The sequence below is a fragment of the Polypterus senegalus genome, chromosome 6, assembly GCF_016835505.1.
Source record: "Polypterus senegalus isolate Bchr_013 chromosome 6, ASM1683550v1, whole genome shotgun sequence".
NCBI lineage: Eukaryota > Metazoa > Chordata > Cladistia > Polypteriformes > Polypteridae > Polypterus > Polypterus senegalus.
The window spans coordinates 115,923,121-115,945,829 of NC_053159.1; the positions used below are offsets into that span (position 1 = coordinate 115,923,121).

General features: G+C 38.2%; 1 protein-coding gene across 3 annotated transcripts in view; it reads right to left on the reverse strand.

Moving 5' to 3' along the window:
- Nucleotides 1-22,709, reverse strand: part of trim37 (tripartite motif containing 37) — a 64,914-nt gene that overhangs the window by 20,882 nt on the left and 21,323 nt on the right. For all 3 annotated transcript variants that reach the window (XM_039756859.1, XM_039756860.1, XM_039756858.1), the window contains exons 11-19: nt 9,096-9,146; nt 8,812-8,893; nt 7,712-7,788; nt 4,861-5,040; nt 4,520-4,634; nt 4,107-4,295; nt 3,130-3,266; nt 1,692-1,774; nt 1,376-1,558 (exon numbers count right to left, since the gene is read on the reverse strand). In XM_039756859.1, the coding sequence (XP_039612793.1) occupies nt 1,376-1,558; nt 1,692-1,774; nt 3,130-3,266; nt 4,107-4,295; nt 4,520-4,634; nt 4,861-5,040; nt 7,712-7,788; nt 8,812-8,893; nt 9,096-9,146 (1,097 nt within the window). The remainder of the gene's footprint in view (nt 1-1,375; nt 1,559-1,691; nt 1,775-3,129; nt 3,267-4,106; nt 4,296-4,519; nt 4,635-4,860; nt 5,041-7,711; nt 7,789-8,811; nt 8,894-9,095; nt 9,147-22,709) is intronic.

A 22,709-nucleotide genomic window follows, 5' to 3' on the forward strand; every position in this document is an offset into this window, starting at 1 on the left:
CAGGTCCTGAAGCAGCAAAACAACCCCAGACCATCACACTACCACCACCATATTTTACTGTTGGTATGATGTTCTTTTTCTGAAATGCTGTGTTCCTTTTACGCCAGATGTAACGGGACATTTGCCTTCCCAAAAAGTTCAACGTTTGTCTCATCAGTCCACAAGGTATTTTCCCAAAAATCTTGGCAATCATTGAGATGTTTCTTAGCAAAATTGAGACGAGCCCTAATGTTCTTTTTGCTTAACAGTGGCTTGCGCCTTGAAATCTGCCATGCAGGCCGTTTTTGCCCAGTCTCTTTCTTATGGTGGAGTCGTGAACACTGACCTTAATTGAGGCAAGTGAGGCCTGCAGTTCTTTAGACGTTGTCCTGGGGTCTTTTGTGACCTCTCGGATGAGTCGTCTCTGCGCTCTTGGGGTAATTTTGGTCGGCCGGCCACTCCTGGGAAGGTTCACCACTGTTCCATGTTTTTGCCATTTGTGGATAATGGCTCTCACTGTGGTTCGCTGGAGTCCCAAAGCTTTAGAAATGGCTTTATAACCTTTACCAGACTGATAGATCTCAATTACTTCTGTTCTCATTTGTTCCTGAATTTCTTTGGATCTTGGCATGATGTCTAGCTTTTGAGGTGCTTTTGATCTACTTCTGTGTCAGGCAGCTCCTATTTAAGTGATTTCTTGATTGAAACAGGTGTGGCAGTAATCAGGCCTGGAAGTGGCTACAGAAATTGAACTCAGGTGTGATACACCAGTTAGGTTATTTTTTAACAAGGGGGCAAATTACTTTTTCACACAGGGCCATGTAGGTTTGGATTTTTTTTCTCCCTAAATAATAAAAACCATCATTTAAAAACTGCATTTTGTGTTTACTTGTGTTATATCTGACTAATGGTTAAATGTGTTTGATGATCAGAAACATTTTGTGTGACAAACATGCAAAAGAATAAGAAATCAGGAAAGGGGCAAATATATATACACACAGTGGTGGGAAAGGGGCAAATATATATACACACAGTGGTGTGAAAAACGAGAGAGAGAGAGAGAGAGAGAGAGAGAGAGAGAGAGAGAGAGAGAGAGAGAGAGAGAGAGAGAGAGAGAGAGAGAGAGAGAGAGAGAGAGAGAGAGAGAGAGAGAGAGAGAGAGAGAGAGAGAGAGAGATTCATGGAAACAACATCATACGCCCTAAAAAGTTATTTTGGGTTTTAGTGCTTTGGAGAGGAAGAAGAAAATGCCATAGCGGTATTTGTTATTCTGTAGCAGAAATGGTCATACAAATGAGTGCATTTTAGAAGTTGTAATCTAAACTGTTCTCTCATATTTTTAACCAAAAAAATACTTTAAGTAAATATAGAGAAGAAATAAAACAATGAAGTTTACCTGTGCTTGTTTGTAGTAAAGAAGGAGGCTGCAGACTCCAAAATGATTCAACACTGCTTCGATCCTTCAGATCCAGTAGCTGAAAAAGTATAACTGGATCAATTTCTAAAAGACTACCACTTGTTGAAGAAACTATGCCAGAACCACCTCTTCTTAGGCTGCGTAGACTTGAAGTTGAGCCACCTGTAGAAAAATATTTTAATTCATTCATTTTTTTTTTTTTTAATTATTATTTTCAAACCTAGTTCCCAGGGGTGCAGGGAACATAAGCAATATTCAAGGCACTAATAACTATACTGTCATTTGACCACTTTACCTGCAGCCCCGGCAAGATCTTCTAGCAGTTCTCCTTCCTCCATGTCCACATTACCCCTATACTCAACATCATTCTCACCAGACCTAAAAGTTAAAAAGTACATGGTAAACCATTATTTTTGCCTAATAAATATTATCACATACATACAGATATAAAAATGCATATGGTTTGAGATTTCAAAAACAAATATTTTCTGAGACCCTTAGACAGGTGCACATACAGTCATGTGCAGACTTGCTTGCATCTGGGATCAGCCATTTGGCCGTAGGTCAAATTCACAAAGGAGTCACAAAGGATACAGGTAATTGTAATGGAGAATCTGTTCCACTAGTTTGGGTGACTAGTATGCATACCTTAACAGTCGGTACAGAGATGCATAAATTGACCTTCAAATCTCGGCATTCATATAAGGAAGTGTTTCTCAACTACTACACTGTACTAACAGATGGGCATGGGTTGCTGTCATTGGTTCACGACTAGGTCTTGGTGGATCACCTAAGCATTCAGCAGCAAAGTGTAATATATATGTTTCCCAATTTATAAGTAAGCTTGTTTCACCAAGGGAACCCACGACAACACTCATTTCATCAAGGGAGCAGTTTGCAAATGCTGCTAGTGAGTCATCAATGAACTTAAAAAGGGAAAACTGGGTCACAGGAGTTCAAACCATAAAGGCTGGGAAACACTGGTGTAAGGGGAGATGGTGTGGGTTAAATGCATTAGCCACAAGGAGTGACATTGATCTAAACAAATCTTATGGAATCCTCCAACAGTCCGAAAATATGAGACCCAGTAAAATAATGAAAGATTAATTGCAGGCACTAGTTTTGCCAATTTCTAGAACATTTAGACTATTGTGTGCCTATGGCACTCAGCCATAAATACCAATCACCTTATCTGTGCTAGACATTAATCCTTCTATGCAGTCATGCCCTGATTTAACATACTGCAAAATCAGAAAACTGTTAAAAAATAAATAAATAAATAAAAAAAATAATTTAAAACCATTTTATAAAAACACAATTAGTATGCTGTAACACTATGTCCCAGGAAACGTTCACTTATATGTCCTGTGACAACAGCAGCAGTAAAAGAGATCTCTACTAATAACCCTGAGAAATGCTGAAAGGTAGAACCTTTCATGGTGCACATAAGAGGATGAATGTTTAAATGCCACATTGAGGAATTTTATTTCATTGTTGTGTGCCTACTCCAATATCCGTACATTAAATAGTACTTTCACAGGAAAAGGAAGAAAATTAAATTGCTGTGTAATTCTGTAAGCCGAGGGAACTCACATATAAAGTAACAAGAGTTATATGAAAGTAACAAATAAATGCAAATTTGATTACTGAACTAAATCTAATGTTTTCTTCATATAACATGTAAACATTGTAATGGACAGTGGGTGATGTTGAGGGAACTGGTAAAAACGTACATTGTCTCTTCATCAATATCATTCTCTTCAGTGTTACTCGTAGCAGTGGAGCTCCCAGATGTGCTGCTCCCATCTAGTGGATTCACATCATCATCAACCATTAGAAAACCAGGTTCCAAATCACCATCTGACAGTTCCTGAAAAGAGAGGAAAAGACCAATCTGAACCTAGAAGACTTAAGTAAAATTACTTAGTAACTCCATTTTTGCCCAGCAACCCCCCACCCCCAAAACAAATTCAGCTTGCAGACATTTTGTTGTCTTTCTTGTAGCCAGCTAGGAGGCTTTGAATTTTTGTTTGGGGAATTTTTAGATCCTCTATCAGTTGTTTATAAAAGCCTGTGATTTCCATGTTTTGCAAACTGCTTAAAGAGTCAAAGAATTTATTAGGCTCTGGAATTTCTATCTGCAGATAATTCTTAACCAGACTGAGATCTAATGAGCAAAGCCAGAAGAGATTAACGACCTTCTAATTTGAGACCTTAAAACTGAAAGGGTGCGTAAACAACATTTAAAGGATAAAAGGACCTTGTATGCTACAAGTTACAAATGTTAACATCTTGAATTCACTGTGTTCTCCTTTTACAAGCCAAATCAAATATTGCTAGAGTACAGGAGTTAAGATTGAGAATGTAATAGCAACAAATAAGTATTCATATTCACGCTCTCTAAGTGCATAACCAAAACATTCCGTTGACTGTGCATGGTTTTTAATCCTATTGGTCTTCTCATCAACTATACAGAAGAGTCAACATACTCTCATAAAATTTAGCATGAAATAAACATCAAAAGGAGAGTTCCAAACCAGGTCTAAGTGCTAGTGTGAGAATCCTTTTAAAGAACTTCATTACAATTAGAAGTGGCAGGAATTAAATCTGTCAAAAAATGCTAGTGGGGGGAAAAGAGAACTATTATAGTACATTCACACTTAAGGTAAACTATAAAATGATTTGAACCAGAACAAAGGTTATAGCATACATGCAAATCATCTTGAGTTTTTTCTTCCTCTTCCTCCTTTAGCTCCCCTCCACTACACTGTGAAGTGCCCTCAGGCACTGACACTTTCCCAGGTCGGGGGGCTCTTTCTGAAGCAGAGGCACATAGACGCTGATCAGGTGGAGAGGCACTGCGGGATTTCTGCCTTCGGAGAAATTCAATGGCCCTCCTCTACAGGGGAAAAAAAAACATACAGAACTGTTACAGCACAAGTTTAAGCTATAATACACACTTTTGTACCACATAATGAGAGATTTCTTAACCAAGTAGGTTGAACTTCACTTTCATTTTTTAAGACTAGTCTATTAAATATGCACTTAAAAGAAGTTAAAATTTAATAGTTATTGAGAACTGTAAACCCAGTCTGTAGCAAACTAACAATTCATTATACCCACCTCTTTAAGGTTGTTTATTTGTTGAATATAGCTGGCCTGTGCTGCTTCCAACTGATTAATGTACCAATATTGGTCCCGGCACTTCTGGAAAAATGTGGGTGAACGTACCTGATATCTATAATGTAAGAATGACCGATTTTTATGGTTCGCTAAAACAGACTTTTCACTCTGAACCTCTTTAAAAAGTGTAAGATCTACTTCACAAATAGTGATACAATTGATAAAAACTATAAAAAAAATATAAAAATGCCTCTTGCAAGCTATTTAGAAATAAAAATACCTACAGTAGCTCTAATGAAAATATCAAAATGCAAGACAAACACTTGATGTTATTTTCTTACCTCAGCACAACTGTATCTGTCTGCATGTTTAAATAACCTTCAGTGGCAAGCAAGTCCAACCTGAAGAAGCGGTTATAGCCCCAGCACTCCCCCACCTCAAAGTCTGAAGCAAACTCTCTAATTATGTTTTTAGTTGGATCATTCGAAGCTTGATGTACCATTTCCACTCTATATTCATACCTTGAAAACAAGAACCAGATATCAATTTTGATAATGCTCTTTACTGACCTAGGTACTAGTGAGTTCCTCGTAGCTTTTACTTAGACTAGTGTATCTGAGATTAGCAAACAGCTTTTCACAAAGTTTGCACAAATCATTAAGTTTATATCTGAAAATCTTTTCACATGCAGAAACAAAGAATTATGCCAAAGTTCATATTTGTAGGTCAAACCTGCAGAAATATTATAAAATATGGTTTTGGAGTTTTACAACAACAACAAAAAAAAAAAACACACCACAAAGACAGACAGCTCTTCAAAACAAACGAACCGAAAAGACAAAAAATGAATGACTTTGGAGTGGCAAAAGTCAAATAAATTCTACACTAAGTACTGGCTGCTATTCTAGCAATTTTCCAAAGTATCAGAGACCAAAAAGACAGAGCGCAAGAGACAGATTTTTTTGCACTAATGCAAAAATGTTGTTCCTTTAAAAGGATACAGTATACTTACCAAGTTACCATATTGAACAGCAGCAGACAACTGCAAGGATCAGTGCTATCTTTTATTAGTTTTATGCTATCCTTGATATAGCTATACCTGAGAATCTACTAATACTGAGAAAAAAAAAAATCTAAAAATTGGTTGGAAAAGTTGTAGATATTGTATTTATGGCTAGACACTAAAGAAAAAACAAGTTTAGTGTCATTCAGTAAGTTATGTCAGACATACCAAAAAGATAGGAAATAAGTATAATAGCACTCCTACACGCATTCCACTTCCCATGCAAGTTGGAATTATGAAATATATTGTATATTATGTAGCTCTGCCAAGTACTATGTGGCTATAAAGCTTAGTGCTTACAAATATACTGTACAAATGCGTGGTTCTAATTTCAGAAGCCATTACTCTTAACTGAGGTACCTTAGAACTAAGTCCACATGCACACAGCTTTTGTATTTCATGTGTTCAATGAGGCTCAGTGGTGCTTTGCTTTGTGTTTCCGTGCTGTTTCTAGGTCTCACACTGTGTATGTGTGTGTGTGAGATTCATATGTACTCCCAAATGCAGAGTTTTCTCAAGAGTAATCAAATTTTACTTCGAGATGTTAGAGGCTAATATGCAACTCTAAATTAACACTGTGTACGTTTGTTTGTGCAGGAGTGTACCTCCAAAGGGCTTTCACCCTATCTAAGGCTGGTTCATACATTGTACATAATGCTTCCAGGTTACAAGTTAAATGGAGGGACATGTGACCAATTTTAGCTTTTAGAGACGTGTAATTTATGCCAGTTTATTTCAATTAGTTGCTTAAACAAGTAAAATCTTAAATTAAATACTTAAGGATACTAAACTCAATCAAAATGTTTGTGTAGGAAAACAAAAAACAGACTAACAAGCTTGAGGCAACCTTATAATTCAAAATACAAAATGAATCACAAAACAGTGCATGTTGGCTAATGTTTTAATAACAAAAGCAGAATTTATGTGTTGTTTCACAAATAATCTCATTTTCATATGAGAAAGTCTACTTTATCATCAAATGTGGCTGTTCATAAGTCAATTTAGAATATAAGCCAGAACTTGCATCGAAAATGTCCACTACTGGGAAACAGTGAAAAATATATAATGCTTTATTGATTTAACAGAAAACATTTAAAACGTATTAGTAAAATAAATGTTAGTGAAGCAATATTACTGTAGTTTAAATTATTAACATACTTTACACATGCTACATTTTTCATAGTGATATAGTGCCTCATGGAACTGGAAAAGGCATAATCATTGCACATAAATCCACAACTTGATGACTAAGACACATGCTTGTCTTGAGCGCATTGAGTAGTGAGAAAAGTGCTATATAAATGTAAAGAATTATTATTTCTTCAGAGGTATTGCAAAGTGTTTTGCTTGCACCTTCCAGCAACTGTACTTCCAGAGACAGCACAACTAGGAAGCACACTTAGGATAATGGGAAGTCAGTTAAAAATGACCAATCTAGCTACTTGCTTAAGACAGTCAACACTGTACATGTATGAGCCGGATCATCCTCGGGGAAACGTGCCACATGGCCGTAAGTGCCGTAACTGACGCTCCCTCACAATGAAGGTAATGTGCCTCATTCGGGACTCCATGAGCAACCGCTCATTTAATACAAAGTCAAACCAAACGGTACCCAGGGATTTTCCAGAGACACAGTACCAAATGAGTCCAGTCTTCATCTCAGTTCACTGGATAGTGTCCATGTCTCACAACCATATAGCAAGACAGGAAGCACCAGGACTCTGAAGACTTGGACCTTTGGTTCTTTTGCATAGATATCAGGAGCGCCACACACCCCTTTCCAGCGACCTCATGACCCCCCCATGCCGTCTACTGACTTCATAGAAAGAGTCACCAGAGACTTGAATGTCACTGCCAAGGTCAGCAAACCTCTCAACAAGGTCAACACTCTCTCCGCAAACAGACACACTGCTGATGGCTGTGCCCAAGAGGTCATTAAAGGATCTTGGTTTTTATCCAGGACACTTGCAAGCCCAGACACTCAGACTCTCAAGCACCCCGATCAGAGCCTCCATTGACTCCACGAAGATCACAGCATCATCAGCAAACTCAAGATCCATGAATCTTTCTTCACCAACAGATATTACCCCTGTCCTCAAAGTTAATTTGTGTGCTAGTTCTTTACATACTTGGATGTTTCTGGAAGTCCAGCAGAAAGTTCTAGAAATACGGAGAGGTAGTTTCCTCGCACCACACCATTTCCATCCTAAAAGGAAATAAAAAAATAATCACTACAGACTGAAATCTTTATTTGAACTGTGCAAAAATTCAATAAATAAGTAAAATGTATTCCAGTGTGTATTCAAATATTTACAATGCACATTGACACCAGTAATCATATGTATATGTATAAAAATCAAACTTTTGTGAAAACGGAACACACAGAGGGTGACTTTTACTTTTATATACATACTGGCATAAAATGGTTAATTCTGTTCCTGTGACTTCTCTACAGGGATGAAGAAATTAGTTCCTCCAGATGTTCATTCCAAAATAAAAATGTATTTAACATTTCAAAACTTCCACATTGGACAGAAACTGATGTGGGTCAGGTCATTACTGAAGCACAGAGAAAATCTCATGAATGAAAATTAATTTGTATAACTGAGGTGCACATTTAGTGGAGCTGCAAAAGTGACATAATGAATTGCTGAAAACAGATCAGCAAGACACAAAATTTGAGTTGTAAATTGGGTTTATGAAGTAAAAGTTATGTTCATTAGTAAATAAAATGTAACAATGTAATGAAACATATTTGAATGGCAAGCAAGTGAAAAGGGATAAATTCACCAGTTACAAGCATTTACTGCAGTTAGAGAATCAGACAAGTTCAATGGTTAATTTTGCTGTGGCACACTGAGATGAGCAAGAACAAAATCTGATTACTTACTGTATGTAATAAGGCATCATAGAATCAACAGGACAAAAGACATTTTTATAGGAATTTTGAAATAATGGATTAACCTTCAGTCTATAAGTTTGATTTAACAGAAATAATCTTAAAGTTGAGATAAATGCAACAAATTTGGAAAATTCAGGCATCAGGTGTTTGTGACATTTGAAATTTTTTGACTTGTGTATTAAATATTACTTTTTCTATATGTGCTCTTATTCAGTATATGGAAGAAAATGCTGAATACACTACAGTGATACAATAGTGTGAAAAACCTCTGGGCTAATGAGATAAGTACCTCTGTGCTCAGAGGCAAGAAAAATTAAATGAACTCACAGGGTAAACTTTCAGCCTCCAGCAAAGTCCCGATATTTGTAGAGGTGGACTATAGACTGGGTCTGCTCTCTGTCGCAATGTGCTGTACACACAGAAAATTAAGTCAGTTTAAAATGGAGTACAATAAAGATTTTTTTTCCAAACACACATTTCTAAAACTATTAACAGCAGTCTTAAATTATGTCAGAACTGTACAAATTTAAATATTTATGGTCAAAATATGACCTACTAAAAATAAAATAAAAATACCTATTAAATATGTTTCCATAATATAATGCACTCACCTAAAATTTACCAGAACAAAGGTGCTTGAATCATAGGCTGGAACCAACTCACTAAAACAGAAGGATGGAAACTTTTTTAGAGGGAACATGGACTTTGGAATATATTTATGCAGATAAAAAAAAACTGAACAAAACTCTCAAGTTTAATCAATGGAAAGAAAGAAAGAAAAAAAAAAGGATCAGCACACAAGTACAAAGGACGTAAAACAAGAACATGTCTATAACCGACTGTTATGGTTGTGGAGTACATCTACCAACCCTCTCTCTGTACTCGATGTACTTGGATAGTCTCAATTAAGGATTTAACCACTCGGCACTTTCTGCTCAGTCTGGTTCTAGCTTTGTCTCGCCTACAACTCTCCCTCACGTCACCTTATGAAACCCAATTTGGCCACCCTACTCTTTGCTAGGCTTGTCATCAGTTTCTTAATTAAATTCCACCAGGTACTCTATAGGACCTACTTTATGCTATATTATTGACATATGGCATTGCGTTGAGAAAACTACTGTTTCCTTCATTAGATGACACACCTGTAATCCTGTCTTTCATAACTCTGCTTTTTTGAATAGTGTAACGTTGTGCATTTTTCCCATCTTTACTGCACATATTAGTTGGCCTGATCAGCTGCTTGATTGATACCTCTATTATATTCCAGTCTTTACAGACTTGCATCAATCCTTCTCACTCAAATTTATTCACTCTCAACTTCAGTTGGTGTTCAGGACATGTAGAATTTCTCTATCTGGACATCTTTCCCACCCTCTTTAACTCACCATTTCAATCCTTTTCACCTGAGAAGAATGATATCTCAATTTTTTACTCTGAAATGTACCCTTCAAACTTTTGTCTCTAATTTCATTCTGGACCAGCTCTCTCCCTCTACTGATTTCCCCTCTCTCCTGGGGCAACATATAAAAGAATGTTGAATTTTGCTAAAGAAATGTAAACTATCCATCCACACAATTTAAAATACTTCAGGCTTTAAACCTTCCCTCGAAAACACTTTCTAATGAATCTCTCTTCTGATCCACACTGTCACTTGTATTCCCCATGGTCTACCATGCTCCTTTCTGTATAGCCAACCTATCTTTTTTCTACAGGTACAAGTCTGTCACTCTCTTTTCACTCCTTTCTGTGAATATTACTCCAATTCCCCAGACCATCTTTTGTTGGGCCTTTCTACAATCACTCTTATTTCTCAGCAATGTAAGCGGTCTTGACTTGGCACTTCAGCTGCCAAATTACTCATTGCCTCCCAATGGAAAACCCAAAGCCTTGTCACTATACAATTGGTGTTATTTTTCAGATTAATTAGCCTTAAACTGCCATCATCCATTAAATCTACCAAGACCTGGCCAACCTTGGCTTAGTCAATTAAAGCCTCGGTATCAGGGTCGCCCGGATATAGTGTTTGTCATTCTGCTTAGTGGTGCAATTAGCTTGCTAATGCTCTACTGTTCACTTTCCCTTTATCCGTGTATCAGTCCATTTTTGTTTCTAGGTTGTCATTGCAGAATTGATGGGTTTGGATGCCATGTGAGTTAGTCTTGTCTTCATGTTTACTGCTGCACACATGTTGATTTTGATTGAATTAAAAAAATAGCTGTACAAATTACATATTAAACAATGTATACATTCCTGTTTAAAAATGTAAGCAACATGCAATGTTTTCCAGAATTGGTTAAGTAAAAGATATAGCAGAATCTACTGCCAACACTCATTTTTTAATGCAAAATTACACTAACATTGCTAATTGGCAGGATTGGATGTGTTCGAGAATGAAAATTATAACAAAATGCTTCTGGATTGGATTAGAAAAACAGAGTACTGGATGCGATTATAAAAAAAAAAAAAAGAGATTAAAACACACAGTGCACTATAGTGACAAGGCACAGCATTCAAATACACTATAAGTAACCTATAATTATACAAATATACAAAATTCTAAATAAAAGAACTGCAGTAAAACAAAATGCGAGCATGATAGAACATAGGAAATCAGTATGTAGAACCTATTGTTTGTTAATAAAGTTTTCTCTTGTTCCTGCTGTCTCAGTGTGAATCTTCTCCACATACCCACACACAGTAAATGAAAACATTATATATTCATAAGAAAATCAGAAGGAGAATGTTTTTTCATGAGTTTCATGAACGGTACTTTAACCTCTAAGGTCCTTTTTACAGTCAGGTACACAAGTATTTGTACAGTGGCACAACTTTCATAATGTTGGTTCTGTTTGCCACAACAATGGATTTGAAATAAAGCAATCATTATGTGATTGAAGTGTAGACATTCAGCTTCAATTTAAGGGGTTTGCCAAAAATATTGCATAAGCCGTTGAGAAATGACAAGACATTTTTCTGCATAGCACACCCTCTCTCTCTCTCTCATCCCCCCTGGAGCAGATGGTCTGCACAAGGCAAGTTTCAGTGAGGTAATACTCAAACTTAAAAAAAATATATATTAATGTTTATTTGCAGATAAAACTATCCATTAACTGATAGAAGTCAAAAGTAGAACATACAGGATGATCAATTCAATCAATGCCCAAGGGAGAGATATCTATGTCATTTAGAGAGCACATTCTTTTTAACCCAACTAAGGTATTCTTTAAAGCCATGTTCCATTGTGAATTCTAAGATAAGACAGATTTTAGGTGGCACTGTACTGCCGTTCTCAGACAGCATAATGATTCAATGCATCTTCTCAACAGCCTAGGCTCCCTCTTTCTTTCACACCAATGCTGTGTTCTCATATTAAAAGCTGTGTAACTCTCCATTTCATCTGCCTCTCTCAAAAGCTGCTGTTTCCATTATGCTGCAGCTTGATGGCTACTTTTAATAAGCTGTCAGTCAAAAATTTACAATTGAGAATTTCTCTTACTTTTAGCTAATCAGCTAGGACAAGATTGGTACTAAAATTTTTGACTTTGGTATTGTTATCAGCATTCAGACCCCTAACCCAATCCCCCTTCCAGTAATACTACTATTACTTCAAGACTTCAAGCCCAGGTGCATTACACAGTATTCACCAAATAAAAATAAAACAAGTGCAACTTGGTGATGACATCTTTACCAACTGAGCTATCATTTAGGCAAACTGCATTAACATGGACCTTGCTTCAAGCTAAGCTATATACATAAATAATAAAACTACAACTTGTATTTATAATGTTATTTGTGGTATAGCCCTACAGAAATCGTATTAGGGCCACAAGAAAGAGGAAAAAAAAAAAAAAAAAAAAAAAAAATCTATATATTTTGAGAATAAAGTCGACATGTTGACTTTTCTCGACATTTCCACTTTAATCTCAATTTTACAATTAAAGTAGAACGTTGTAAACTAAACTTCATCCTAAAATCAATGTTTAATTTACTAGATTTTCTCAAACACCATCATAAGTTAATGTAGCACATTAAATGCTTTGTGTTAAGTGTTCCCTGACCCAGTTGTTAATCACTATGCGCTTCTTAAACTGACTTCCTCCGCACTAAGAGGAGGCGCAGGCAGGGATCACCGTACATAATACATTCACTTCATGATATTCCTGCTCTCTGAAAATTTAGAATTCCAAGATATATACTTGATATCATTTTTTAGGATGAAATGCATTAAAGCAGGTATTAAACATGCATCGTAGTGTGGCAGTAGTGCTGCACCCTCACAGTAAGGGGTCCCCAGGTGTACATTCAGTGTAGAAAACTTCATGGTAGGTGTGACGAGGCTCAAAAAAACTGGATGTGTGAATATGGCATCGCACAGATTTAATGTAAATGCCGAGTTCATGATCTGGTAGTCGGAGACATGAACACAGAATTCAATGGATGCTCTTTTCAGCGGGCTTCCTTTAATTGTATGCGTGCGGTCTGTCTGACGTACAAAACCCCAAGTTCCTATCCTTCCTTTTTCTTTCTCCACATAACCAATCACCACACGATAAACGTCTTTGTGAAATTAAAACTAGTTATAAACTCAGGTCAGAACCTTAAAAAAAAAATAAATAAATATCTTCATTATACATGTTTATTTATGCCATCCATTCAGGGTTTCGCCCATCCCAGCAAGCACAGTTTGTGAGGCAGGAGCAAATCCTAACCGCCACCACATCGCAGGGTGAATAAAAGCAATACATACACTAGCAGGGTCAATATAGCATAACAAAACCACACATCCTAAATGACTTTGAAAGGAAACTGAAGCAATCCAAGTAAACCCACCAGAAAAATATGCAAATTCAAGGCTGGGTACACCAGAGACCCCCTTGCTGCAAAGCAACAGTGCAACCTCCATGCCACCGTGCCCCCGCATGATTAATACATGCTTTACCACTAGAATTACCAGAGCCTACGAAAAAACTCGTAATTCCGTCCCACCTTAAACTGCTTCTTAAATCCCTTCACACCTCTCCGCCAGCGTCCTTTGGCTTCTAAATGTGCTGATAAAGAGAAGCTTGGAGCAGCCGGATATTCCATCCCCCCACCAATTTAGAACGTGCGCGAACTTCAGCTTGATTGAGTATCTGGGAGTAAAGTGGAGTTTTAGAGTGGAAATAATAGATCGTTATTTGGAACACACGCATTTCATGTCTGTTCCGTTTCTACAGTAATCTGTGTCAACACATTGTTAAAACAGAAACGTTTTTTATATTCTAGTAGTAGATGACAAAATGTAGGCATAAACTATATAGTGTATGAAGCCTGAAGTGCAAATAGCAAAGAAACATTTTCACAAGAATAACACAATTGCACTTTTATTCAAAAATATAACTGCAGAAACAAAAAGCCACCTTAACATGCGACATTGACAGGAGTTTATTGTAACTTCCTCAGTGGTTCAATAGACTCAGCCCCCGCTTGGGAGTCAAGAGGTCACGAGTTCGATCTTGCGCCCCTCCGTTTTGAGAAGTAAACTGCTCTTAGTCTTACTGTTTTAGAATAAAAGCATACATTTGATTTCAGTCTCTAACAGCCGGTGCAATTTATGATCCTTGTAAAGGTTAGCTTTTTTTTTTTAAATTCACTTTTCATTCTCTCAGTCGCGTTCAGAATCAATCCATACAACCCCATCTGACACGGCTGTTTTCCCTAAAGACGCGCTATAGCTCTGCAGTGTACCACGATGCATACTAACGCGGGTGGGGGTGCATTAGTATGCATCGTGGTACAACGCAGAGCTATAGCGCGTCTGTATTCTGTTTCTTTTGTACTCCAGGGCATGCAGAGGAGAGAATAGTAAAGAGCAGTAACTTCTGCGCTATATGCAATCAGCAGACACTCCCCATCTGCCCGTTGTTTTGTTATACTTTTACACCAACTTATGTTCCTGTGTTTGAGCATGCTCAAACGGGCATGCTCAAAAAATACACGTGTAATGCCTCGAAAAGTGCACGCAGACACTTCATTTCGCAAACAAAACAAGTGCACTTTTATTCAAGACTACCTGTATAACCGAAGAAAAAAGAAAGCAAGTTACAGTAGGCGATTGATACGACAGCTTGCATGGTGCAATGCTAAGAAGTGCTGATTTTCATTCCGTGCTATATATAAAATCATCAGATTCAAATATTAACAGTTCCCACACACCCAAGGACCGTCCTTCCTACATTTACGACACGTGTACTTGTTGCCGTGCACACACCTCTCTGTGCTATGGTTCCTATTACACTGAATGAGCACCTGACACTGTACTTTCTTCCCTGGGGGAAGGTCCCGCATCAGAGAATTTCCAGTTCCTGCATAAATTCACACCCGATCTGACGCTGTTCGTTTTCAAATAATATTGCATTAGTGCGATTATATTTTCACATATATTGTCTCTTTCTTTCAGGTGTGTAATAGAAACCACAGCATAGAGAGAAGTGTGTACATTGCTTCTTACAGGAAAAGGCAATGGAAAAAGTGCACTTTTGTTATACTTTTACACCAATATATGTTCATGTGTTTGAACGACACAGGCAGATGGGGAGTGTCTGATGATTGCATATAGCGCCGAAGTTACTGGTCTTTACCATTCTTTCCTCTGCATGTCCTGGAGTACAAAAGAAACAGCATACAGCAACATGCGGGGACTGGCAGGAACACTCAATAAAACTGAATAAAAGAAAAGCAAGTGATGGTGAGATACGAAGAAGGCAGCTTCGCCAGCGTTTGTGTTTCAGAACCCGGAGGGGGCGTTAGTATGCATCGTGGTACACTGCAGAGCTATAGCGCGTCTTTAGTGAAAACAGCCGTGTCAGATGGGGTTGTATGGATTGATTCTGAACGCGACTGAGAGAATGAAAAGTGAATTAAAAAAAAAAAAAAGCTAACCTTTACAAGGATCATAAATTGCACCGGCTGTTAGAGACTGAAATCAAATGTATGCTTTTATTCTAAAACAGTAAGACTAAGAGCAGTTTACTTCTCAAAACGGAGGGGCGCAAGATCGAACTCGTGACCTCTTGATTCGCAAGCGGGGGCTGAGTCTATTGAACCACTGAGGCAGTTACAATAAACTCCTGTCAATGTCGCATGTTAAGGCGGCTTTTTGTTTCTGCAGTTGTATTTTTGAATAAAAGCGCAATTGTGTTATTCTTGTGAAAATGTTTCTTTGCTATTTGGACTTCAAGCTTCATACATTATATAGTTTATGCCTACATTTTGTCATCTACTACTAGAATATAAAAACGTTTCTGTTTTAACAATGTGTTGACACAGATTACTGTAGAAACGGAACAGACATGAAATGCGTGTGTTCCAAATAACGATCTATTATTTCCACTCTAAAACTCCACTTCACTCCCAGATACTCAATCAAGGCATGAGCTGAGAGAAGTTCATGCACGTTCTAAATTGGTGGGGGATGGAATAGCCGGCTGCTCCTAGCTTCTCTTTATCAGCACATTTAGAGGACAAAGGACACTGGCGGAGAGGTGTGAAGGGATTTAAGAAGCAATTTAAGGTGGGACGGAGTTACGAGGTTTTTCGTAGGCTCTGGTAATTCTAGTGTTAAAGCATTTCATCATGAAAATTATATCAAGTATTTATCTTAACATTCTAAATGTTCAGAGAGCAGGAAAATCAGGAAATTAAATGTATTCTGTGTGCTGCCTGCGCCACCTCTTAGTGCATGCGGAAGTCAGTTTAATAAGCATGTAGCGATTAACATGGCTTGGGGAACACTTAACACAAAGCATTTGACAGGGTTTGAGAAAATCTAGTAAATTAAATATTCATTTTAAGATGAAGTTTAGTTTACGATGTTCTATTTTAATGATAAATTACGAGAATAAAATCAACATGTCTACTTTATTCTCGTCATAAGCGTCGAGATTAAAATGGAAATGTCGAGAATAAAGTCAACATGTTCTCACACTATCACAGTACCCAGGTACATTACACAGTATTAGAAAAAAAAAAAAATAAATAAAACAAGTACAACTTGGCTTGGCTTATTCAGTAGCATAGAAACAGTATTTACAGATTTGAACATAATAGTCCATATCCCACCTTTTAAAACCAAAGTACAGTATCTCCAGGCAATGGATGCGACTCCTTTTGGTCGGCAAAAGTTCTTCTGCGTCATCAATTTCAGCTTTATCGTCTGCTACAGATTCAGTTTCAGAATGTTCTCTTGTCCATTTTCACCGCACAATACTTCCACTACCGCATCTACTCCGTTGCATATGTGTTTAGTGGTGTAGCAGTGAAAAAGGGCCCCCGCGCAATACCTCCACTAACGCATGTACTCTGTTGCTTGTGTGTTTAGCAGTGTAGCAGTGAAAAAGGTCCCCCCTTAAACAGTTTCCCGCTGCGCCATGTTCCGAACGTTGTTTAGGCAATTTAAACCAGTGTTGCGGTATAAGAAATCATAACATATCATAACATTAATAAAAAAACACTATTGCAAACATTTAGACTTTAAAAATAAAGTAGTAAATTACATTTTGTATAAACACCCCCAAACTAGGGCGCCTTACCCTAATTCAGACTTTATATCTAATTTTTGGATGGTAAAGCCAAAAACAAAAACAAAAGAACCACCTTTGAAACCAGATGTTATTGTTCAAAGATATTTGTGTTTTAAGATACTAGTGTAAATCAGTGCCAAAGGCATTCAGATCAACACTAAGATCGATTGTGATGGAATCTATATATATATAATTCACTAAGGCAAGACACCCATGGAAAGGCAAGACACCCATGGAAAGCACGCTGGAAGGGGCGTGGATTCATTAAGCCGCCGACAAGTAAGACGCCCATGGCGCACGCAGGAAGGAGACACGCCCACCAACTCTAAGACCATTGGATACAATGACAACTCGCAGAACCACGCCCACCAACTTGGATGCGATGACACAGGAAAAACGGTGTAATTTAGGTTCGTCTGTCGTAGAGTCCACATGCACCTCTGAGCCACATTGACTGTTCATGCTTAACCAATGCATGCCCTACAACAGTTGAGACACTCTCTCAGCAGCTGACCTTCTCTGTGCCTGACCGGTTCACACAGACGGAGCGCGAGAGAAAGCCACGCACACACACAAGGCAGCGCCAGAGACAGACAGAGGCACACATACAGGCTGCTGGTGGGCAGGTCTCTGTAAGTTTCTCTTGTGGGCGGGCACATGACCAGGCGGTATATATGCTTCGAGAGCGAGGGTGGACGCGGCAGGACTATCTAAGAGCAGGCATGCTTGTCGTGGATGTGAATAGCTGTATGAAGCGTGTAAAACAGTTTCCGAGGGGTTACCCATGGTCTTACTGCTGGTGGGCGGGTCTCTGTTGGTTGCTCTTGCGAGTGGGCACATGACCAGGCAGTGTGTATGCTTCGAGAGCGTGGGTGGACGCGACAGCCCCATCTAAGAAGGATCATATTTTTCGCGGATATGAATCCCTGTATGCAGCGTGTATAACGCTGTATTGTATGTTGCCCTCTCCAGAGTTACATCTTTTCATTCACCTACAGTCGTATCCTCAAAACCAACCCCATTTGGACAACTGTGTCTTTCAGGAATTGTTCACCCATCAATACATAAATTATGCGTATGCTACGCCACGGGTTGGCTAGTTTTATATAATGCAGTGGATGAAACTTAAGTGTTTTTCCCCAAATAAAAAGGTCTTCCAAAGAGCTTATTTTCAAAATGCAGAAATAATTACATGTTTTAATTACAAATACTATTATCTTGATGACAATTATTAATATTGAACTATACAAAATACTACAGTACTAAGGAAGAAAAAAAAAAAAAAAAAAAAGAGAAACTATCCATACATCCACAGGTTAATCATCTGATTAAAAGAATGAGAAAGAAAAAAGGTATAAAAGCAACAATTTATGTAAAGGTACATAAAAATAAAAATCCCTTCAAACATCTACCCTGCAAATTAACAGTAGGCTGCCCAGCTCAAAATTATTCACTGTCTAGTTCCACAGGTAGAATTCCTAATGTGCCAGCTTTCATAGACCAGATTATAACTGCTGTTAGAAGTTTGTACTCTGCAAAAAATTAAATATATACTGCTCAAAAAAATTGAAGGAACACTTTTTAATCAGAATATAGCATTACGTCAATGAAACTTCTGGGATATTGATCTGGTCAGTTAAGTAGCAGAGGGGGTAGTTAATCAGTTTCAGCTGCTTTGGTGTTAATGAAATTAACAACAGGTGTACTAGAGGGGCAACAATGAGACAACCCCCAAAACAGGAATAGTTTAACAGGTGGAGGCCACTGAAATTTTTCCCTCCTCATCTGTTTTTTTCACTAGTTTTGCATTTGGCTAGATGTCAGAGTCACTACTGGTATTATGAGGCAATACCTGGACCCAACAGAGGCTGCAAAGGTAGTCCATCTTCTCCAGGATGGCACATCAATATGTGTCATTGCAAGAAGGTTTGCTGTGTCTCCCTGCACAGTCTCAAGGGCATGAAGGAGATTCCAGGAGACAGGCAGTTACTCTAGGAGAGCTGGACAGAGCTATAGGAGATCCTTAACCCATCAACAGGACCCATCTGCTCCTTTGGGCAAGGAGGAACAGGATGAGCACTGCCAAAGCCAGGCAAAATGACCCCAACAGACCACTAGTGTGAATGTTACTGACCAAACAATCAGAAACAGACTTCATGAGGGTGGCCCAACATCCTCTAGTGGGCCCTGTGCTCACTGTCCGGCACTGTGGAGCTCGATTGGCATTTGCCATAGAATACCAGAATTGGCAGGTCCACCACTTGTGGCCTGTGCTTTTCACAGATGAGAACAGGTTCACCCTGAGCACATGTGACAGACATGAAAAAGTCAGTAGAAACCATGGCAAACATTATGCTGCCTGTAACATCGTTCAGCATGACTGGTTTAGTGGCGAGTCAGTGATGGTCTGGGGAGGCATATCCATGGAGGGACACACAGACCTCTACCGGCTAGACAACGGTACATTGACTGCCATTAGGTGTTGGGATGAAATCCTTGGACCCATTGTCAGACCCTATGCTCATGCAGTGGGTCATGGGTTCCTCCTGGTGCATGACAATGTCCAGCTTCATGTGGCGAGAGTATGCAGGCAGTTCTTGGAGGATGAAGGAATTGATACCATTGACTGGCTCCCATGCTCGCCTGACCTAAATCCAATAGAACACCTCTGGGACATTATGTTTCAATCCATTCGATGCCGCCAGGTTGCACCTCAGGCTGTCCAGCAGCACAGTGATGCCTTGGTCCAGATCTGGGAGGAGATCCCACAGGACACCATCTGTCATCTCATTAGGAGCATGCCCCGACATTGTCAGGCATGCATACAATCATGTGGGGGCCATACAAACTAGCCTGCCGCATCATTTTTTCACTTTGATTTTCTGGGTGTCTTTGAATTCAGCCCTCTGCAGGTTGATAATTTTCATTTCCATTAAACGATGTGGCATCCTTTCATTCCTAACATATAACCCAGTCCGTATCAGTAGTTCGATCCAGCAGGATTTTTTTCCCCTTGAGATCTCATGTGTTTTGAAAGTGCTCCTTTAATTTTTTGGAGCAGTTTATATCTATACTAATAAAAGGCAAAGCCCTCACTCACTCACTGACTCACTCACTCACTGACTCATCACTAATTCTCCAACTTCCCGTGTGGGTGGAAGGCTGAAATTTGGCAGGTTGATTCCTTACAGCTTCCTTACAAAAGTTGGACAGGTTTTATATCGAAATTCTACGCGTAATGGTCATAACTGGAAGCAGTTTTTCTCCATTTACTGTAATGGAGATGAGCTTCAACGCCGTGGGGAGTTTCGTGTGACATCATCGCCTCCACGTAATCACGCAGTACATAGAAAACCAGGAAGACCTCAAAAAAGCGCTGAAGAAAACATGCATTATATAATTGAGAAGGCAGCGAAACAATAAGAAGCGAGTTCTGCTACTTCGGAAACAAAGCACGATGTAAACCTACACTTTAAATTAAGTTCATAGACAGGCTGCTGCTGGCGTTTGTAATTTAGTGCCTGCCCATATAAGGCCATCCGTCAGCGGCAATCCAATAGCAAACTGCCACGGGTAAATATTCACGGGTGAAGGACTGTGCTTATGGAGAGGAAGATGAGATGGTCAGGGTGGTGTTTGACACAAACTCAGCGAAACTGCCAGAGAAAGTTTTAAGTGCCAGGACTAAGGTAACATTAAATAAAGCTATGGACATAGCACGAGATGGCACCAGCACAGCTGGGAACCTTCGATGCAAGTACACCGAGTGGCTCACGTGAACTGATGCAGTGCACAGATAAAAGCCAACAGTTCCAAAGAGCTGAACAAAACCGAATTACACAATTGAAAAGGCAGCAAAAATATGAAGCGTCTGATAAGCATATTCATAAATGCAGCTACTGTGGAAACAAAGCACACGGTGGAAAAAGTCAATGTCCGCTAAAGGAAGACAGCGTAAAAAAAAAACCCGTGCATGCAGTTTGTCACATCACAGATAAAAAGGAAGGCGAGCTGTTTATTGATGCAGTAAGGAACTAATCGATGAATGAAACCTCTTATCTTTACAGCGATTGACAAACACGGAATGTAACTTGAACACATCGTACAAATACGAGCCTGATTGAAAGAAATAATGATAATCAAATCCTTGATGACAGCAACATTCAATAACACTCACAAAACAATTACTGTATATTGACAATCATGTTACGTTATTTTTAAAATGTTCCCTTTTCTTTTCATAACTTCTACTTCTCCACTGCGATACGGGTATATATATAAATGTATATCTATAGCCCGATCTACAATACATACTTTAGCATAGACAAGCGGTGGCGCAATTGTAGAGTCTTAAGCCTCTAACGCCGACATTGAGGTTCGATTCGAGAGGGATGTACTGACTATGTATGCGCTACCGATTCATTTTACCTTCCCATCTCCTTGGTTTGGGGCGTATGAAAAATATTAGGTTAGCAGAATCATGTTACGTTATTTTTAAAATTTTCCCTTTCTTAGCACAAGCACAGTTGAGAAGCTTGATGCATGTACTCCATAGCGCGTTAAAAATAGCATTTAATCACACTTTCAATTCCAAGCAAACGGGAACTTTTGTCAATGCATGATTTCCTGGTACATCCATTACACTGATGCACACATCACAGCTACAAAAATGTTAGAGTCGGAATAAAGCGTGTTCCTACGACTGATCATTTCGACTACCCGAGCGAAGCCTTGATAAAAGCATGGTTTTGTGCACACTGAAAAGCAAGCAAAATTAGATGCATTACAGAAAGCGGACTTTGTGGCTCTTACTGGGGATCATTGGACTTCCGTGACCGTTAGTAATTCTAAATACATCTAATTACAAAATGTTCAATGATCACACTGTTTTAGCCTAATGTACAAAATAATTTTGGCTAATGTTACTCAGAGTTTAAAGAGTAAGCTGGTCAAATTACCTTTTATGTTTCTGACTTATTTTTTAAGAAGAAAAACTGCACTTTATGGTGAAATTTTGGTTATTATTATTTAAAGACAATACTATTCTGAAAATGTACTTAAAGTACTTAAACTACCACTTTATTTTTAAGTCTGCCCAATTTTAACCAGGGATGATATTTTTGTTTCTGTTTTGAATTCAAATGCAGTTTAAAAGCTTTTTTCAGAAATTAAAACAGCTTCAGTTTACAATATTCATGTCCATGTCTATTATTTGATTCTGTAAGCCCACTAAAACCGTTTTAAATAAAAAAAAACATTTGCGATTTGGGGCAAATTTACGTGTCGATTACATACGATTAATCAAGATTAATTCTTACACAGCCTCTAATTAATTGGATTAATTTTTTTAATCGAGTCCCACCCCTATATATATATATATATATGTAGATTTGTATATATATGTGTATATACAGTATATATGTAGATATGTATATGTTGTGTATATATATATATGCCAGCAACACTCATGACAATTACAAAACAATTACATTGTCAATCATGTTACGTTATTATTAAAATGTTTCCTTTTATTCTATGCCAATGCAGCTATTTTGTATATATATATATATATATATATATATATATATATATATATATATATATATATATATATATATATATATATATATATATATATAAAGATAGATATGACAACAACACTCA